We start from the raw sequence: 5,862 nt of genomic DNA on the forward strand, positions 1-5,862 counted from the left end.
AGCCGGAAATCTTCATGCGGAAAGACACGGGCACATCGCATTGCACTTGAACCGACGCGGAAGACGCAGTAGGCAATATCCCTTCTGTGGGAACTGTCACCAAATGACGGTTAACCAGGTTGGGCTTAAGTCGGTAGTTCCGTAAAAAGTCCGCTCCAATTATAGGACTTGGCACATCAGCAACCACAAAAGTCCATTTTGGATGGAAGTTAGAATTCAGATGTAATGCCAACTGTTTCTCACCATAGGTAGATATTCTGGAATTGTTTGCTGCAGTCAGCACATGTTGCGTTGTTGTCGTGAGTATATCACCTCTCTTTCTTGGATAAACACTGACTTCTGAACCTGTGTCAATCAGAAACTTCTCACCTGAAGAGAGGTCCAACACGAACAATCGGTGTGATTGGTTGACTGCAGATACCATGGCGTTTTCACCTCCTTGAATCACGCTATGACTCAAGCGCCTATGTTGTTGTTGACGAACATTAGCACCCTTTAACGCCCGCCTTTTAAGTTTGGGTAGCTGCGGGGTTGAATACATTGATGGACAGTGTTACCGAAGCTTCTGTGGTACCAGCACCATTGATCTGTCAAATCCTGTTGGATAGCATTTCTTCATCTTTTCCAACTGCGACTTCGTAGCTGGTGGTGGTGTGAAGTTACTTGCATGTTAGTTTTGCCACTTGTGCTGCCAGTTGCTGTATGGTGGGTTCGGTCGATGAGCACTGCTGTTGGGAAGTATTATTGCATGTTCCTGGCTCACTGGCGTTAGATTCCATCACACTACACGTTCTTGGGCCTCAATCCTGGCTGTAGTTGAATTCGGAACACGCAGAAACTTCGGTTAAGGTGTCTGCGATGGTGTCTGCCTTTTTTGCTAAGACTTGCAATGATAAGTCTGTTTCTGCTGCAATGACGGCACTGATGTTGGCAGGAAGTTTACGAAGCCATATTAGACGTAAAGACTCTTCAGGTAGGAGTTCCGGGCCGGCTAATGTACGTAAGGCTTTGAGTACTTGTGGTGGAGTCTTGTCGCCCAAATCTTCGTATGCGAAAATTTTTTGTAGTCGCAAATCTGGTAACAACGTATAATGCTGTATGAGAGCTTCCTTTAGCACAAAGTAATTTTGTTGCGACAAGGTTTCTTCTACTTGCTCTATCACTTCTAAATTTAGGTGTGAAACCACTATATTAAATTTGTCAATGCCGAAATATGCATTCAGCCTGCGTAAACCAAAGCTGGGGGAGCGTCGGCCAGAACGCTGAAAGCTTAACATTTCCGTGTCGCGTGTAGGTACTCCCATCTTTTGCGTTAACATCTGTCGTTCCATTTTGTGGTGAATCAAAGGGTGTGGACCGCAATCCTTGGTCGAACAGACTGTAGTCTTCAATCTTGATTTCACTGCCCTATGCTTTTGTCTCTGAATTCATTATTCTCATTAGTATATATATTTTCTTTATGCTTCTGCTACGATTTTTCGGGGTCACCACTATGGGAGCCTTTATATTTTATGAAGTAACAGCTTTTTCATGATATGAGAAAACATTTTATTTTTTAAGCACAGATCAAACACTAACAAGAATAAACAACTCGTAACCAAGCCGACTACGGCAAAGATAAATATCTATCAGTTGCAGCTTTCACCCGCTGTTTTTGGCGCAGTGGATAAATGACATCGCCACAAGTCCATTAACTTTATTGAGTCATTTGTTTGATTTAATAAATTTATATTGAAGTCAGCTGCTATTAATACCTTTTTCTTTTTCTCATTGATGATTTTCTGTAAAGGATTTTTTTAATTTTGCTATAAATAATTTTGTTATCTCTACACCTGGGATTCTATATATAGAAACAATAATAATATTTTGTGTTTCTAACTCAATTGAGCAACTTTCACATAGTTCTTCTTCATTTAGAAAATTGAAATTGTCTTTTACTTTATACTCTACAGAGCTATTTACAAGTATGTACTAGCCCCCATGAGTACTATTTGTTCTAGAAAAGCTTGAGGCTTCATTGAAATTTCTTAACTTATTTAAAATTATGATACTATCTTTTGTAAGCCAGTGCTCATTTAAACAAACAGTTTTAATATTTTTACATTCTGAGAGCAAAATTTGTAGTTAATCAGTTTTATTCATTCTTTCAATTTGATGGGTTGTAATCATGCCATTTATGTTCAGGTGCATTAAAAAAGTGCTGGTTTTTGCCTGAGGTTTCAAGAATATCTTTCTTTATAGGAAGTGTACACTTCCTATTCTGTTTTTCCTTATTTACAGTTTTTGTTGGAATTGTTTGGGAACCAGTACACTCATGAATAAAAACGTTTTTTACCTTTGTATTTGCCTTAGGTTCTCTGGCACTAAAAAATCCTTCAAGTGCAAAGATTGTTTGGTTTTTCTATTTGGGAGTCGAGTGGTTGTTGCTGTCATACTGATTGTTGGTGGTGGATTGGTTTCTGCTACTGGGCCGGCTGTTAATGGTGGGATGGTTTCTGTGATGCATTAGTACATCATATGTCTTCAAGTTGGTGAGTGTGACCTGCTTCTGCTAACAAGATTGTAGTTTTTGGTTTAAACCAATCCGTAATTTGTCTTTTTCTGGTGCTTTTTAAGTGTGGTATATGTGTCCTCATGAAACAGATACTGGTAAATAGTTTTTCTGCTAAAAGTTCTTTACCTAATTTTTTTAAATTGAGTCCATGAGCTGTGAAAAACCTTTGACCTAAACCATGTATGACAATAGCTTCTACATTCTGAAAGTCAGAACATATTTCAGAGATTTGTTTGTTAGTAGCACAAATTTCACTGTTTACAGGTGACCGTATAGGCAAGTCATAATGAAGTGGTGTGTTTACAACACGAATAGTGGTTTATATTAATTTGTTTGAACAGTTGTTGCATCTGTTTCTTTGACAACGTGCTCCTTTTGTTTGGTCTGAAATTTGTTAGTATGCTTTTGTGCAGCTTGAAGGACAGTCTTTGCTCTGTGCCATGTCTTGTAACATTTCAATCTGGCAAGCATGTGGTCCTGGCCATGGACATGTCCAAGTATGGGATGGGGGTAGTACTCGCTCATCACCATTTTGATGGCTCTGAACAGCCCATTGCCTTTTCATCAAAAACACTGAACTCAGCTCAACAAAATAATTCTCAGGTGAAAAACGGAGTTCTTGACATTTCAATGCCCTAAAAAAGTTCACATAATCGTGTATGGTGCAAAATGTCATTTAATAACCAACCATAAGCCCTTGGTTTCCCTGATTGGTTCATCAGTGTCCTTACTGAAGAAAGCCACCCATCGTCTTCAACAATGGCCCTGTTCTAAGCCCAGTACAGCTACAAGATCCATTTTCGTCACAACATGTGAACATTGATACTCTGCCTCAGCTCCCCATGGGGCCTTACCCCTCATTCGACCAAGAGGAACTGCTTTGTTTTCAACTGGATACAGAGGCAAGGCACATGGTGGATGGTTTTCCCATCACTCGTTCTCGTATTGCCTCTGCTGTGGCAGTGGATCCAGTGTTCTAGCAGGTCATGCGAATGATTCAGCAGGGGTGGCCTGACTGTTCACCAGGCTGGAAATCAGATCCACTTCAGAATAATTATGTGTTGTGCCATCACCTCTCCCTCTTAGATGGCATTTTATTCTCCTGTTGATGGAAGACCTTAGTCCCTGCATTGTGGTACTGATGTTCAGCTCTGTGGTGAGAGATCCCCCATTTATTACATCAGAGTCGGGGGGATCACACACATGAAACTGATGTTGGAACAAAGTGTTTTTCATGGACTGTCACAAGTGTTCAAGTCAGCAGGTGGCACTGCAAACTTTTTTTGCCATAGCCTGCTCCTACACAGCCTTGGGAATCAGTCCACATTGATTTTTCTTTTTTAAGATACTTCCTAGTTGCTGGCAACTAATGCTTTTCCTAGTTTTCCTTATGTCATTCATTGTCTGTCTGTGACTGCAGATGCAGCTGTCAAGACATTGTTGATTATATTCTCCATTGAAAGATTGCCTTGCACCCTGGCTTCAGACAATGGTTCTCAGTTCATGGCACAATCTTTCGCCTCCTTTTGACATGTAACATGTCATTCATTGAATGAGATGTTGCATGTCCTAGATATCCAGTGGCCAATGAAAGATGTTCATTGGTTAAGGTAGTTAGTAAGTAAGTAGGAGGCACCCCACTTTTGGGAGGTTTTGTAATGGTTTATGCAGATTGGAATAGTACCGATCCTGTGATCCTGTGCTATCGGCAAAGCAAGCCCTGAACTAGTGCTTCTACCTGCTGGGTGGAGTTGTCTGCTCCGTAGGGCCATGAAGGAAAGGCATTGAGTGCACATGACCTCCATGGCGCCAAAGCAAGCACCGTGGCACTGATGTTCAGATTTTACTGTCCTACTGTTGAGAGTCTCGTGTGAGATTGACATATGACAACATCTATCTGGAATGTAACACTTGCAGTCAATTCATTAATAGAAGTTAAAATGGTATATTATAGGAAAGACATTGAGGTCACATTTTCTGGGTCTGTTATTCCACTGGAACAAGCAAAGTCTCTTTCAGCATCATTGATGCAATGAATCAAAGTCCACAGGGGAACCATTTAAGGACAGTGAGTAGCAGTATCCTTCCAGCATTGGCATTGTATGGTACCACAAGGAAAAGTAAGAAAAACAAGACACCTAGCAATATACAGAAGTTACAGATTGACTACAGGACTGTTCCAATAGCCTATTCCTAACACATCCATTAGGGAAATAAAATCCGAGAAAACATTCCATTTGGTGACCTCAGTGAAGGACGTGATGTGGAGGTGCAAAGAAAGAGACAGAAAGGAAGGGTTTTGTTTATTTACTTTAAATAAGAAAAAGAAAAAAGTCCCAAAAATATCTGAGAATACACAACATTGTCAAGGACAATGGGAGCGAAGAACAGTACACAAGTTACATAGATGCATTCAAATTATTCAATATTAAAGAAGAAGACATTTGTGTGTATCTGAGGGAGAAATTGAAGAAATTTGTGGAGAACTGGAGCATATAAACTGTGGTTCTCTTTATTGCTAGAATCAACTAGTATATTATTGCACTTTTTTGTGACAGAGGAGACATGAGTCATGTACATATAATTCAACTTGCAACATGGAAGAGTTTAGGTTGAGCTCAGAGAAGAAGATCAACATTGTCTCAGCAGCTGATGGACCTCACAAGAGCAGTTCAACTCAGCATGCAGTTTATGGCACCATGCAGTTATGTGTCACCAGCCACATCATATCAGTTTCAGAGGCAGCCTGCTACAGCCAAACGACCCAGTCTCCACAGTGAGCCAGCCGCCCAGCTGCAGTTCATCGCAGAATGTAGTAATGATGTATGATGAACTGCATTCATTACAATTTCCTGACAAAATAGCATGACTTTTGCATTCATAGTGAACATTATTAAGGAGTGACATAGATGAACTGCTGAGAAGTGGAAAACTCCGAATTATAATTTCAGTAATATCTAGTGCCTGTAACAACTTGTGCAATGGCAACTGAGGCACATGAAGTAGATATAACTGCTTTACTGGCTAAATTTCAAGAGGATGCATTTAAAAAATTTAAGGAAGCTTTTAAAGCTCAAGGGGATGATATTAAGACAGAAGTAGCTGATATTAATACTAAACAAGAGGAAACTCTTAAATCAGAACTACCTAATATTAATCATGAGCTATAGGAAGCTCTTCAAGCACACATGGCTCTTTGAGCTCAGTGGGTTAGATTAAATATGAAAGAAGAAGAAGAAATACTAAGTATAATATCAACACACAGAAACAGAATTCTACATTGGAAAATGTACTCATTAATTTACCAC

General features: G+C 40.0%; 1 protein-coding gene across 1 annotated transcript; it reads right to left on the reverse strand.

Moving 5' to 3' along the window:
• Positions 1-800: 800 nt before the first annotated feature.
• Positions 801-1,331, reverse strand: LOC126355548 (uncharacterized). The gene has a single exon (XM_050005905.1). It carries the CDS (start codon positions 1,329-1,331, stop codon positions 801-803), a length of 531 nt encoding a protein of 176 aa, XP_049861862.1.
• Positions 1,332-5,862: the final 4,531 nt, after the last annotated feature.

The sequence above is a fragment of the Schistocerca gregaria genome, chromosome 3, assembly GCF_023897955.1.
Source record: "Schistocerca gregaria isolate iqSchGreg1 chromosome 3, iqSchGreg1.2, whole genome shotgun sequence".
In the NCBI taxonomy this organism is placed as follows: Eukaryota; Metazoa; Arthropoda; class Insecta; order Orthoptera; family Acrididae; genus Schistocerca; species Schistocerca gregaria.

Excerpts from the sequence above, each read along its gene's own strand:
- LOC126355548 (XM_050005905.1), bottom strand. The coding sequence starts at position 1,331 with ATGGAACGACAGATGTTAACGCAAAAGATGGGAGTACCTACACGCGAC.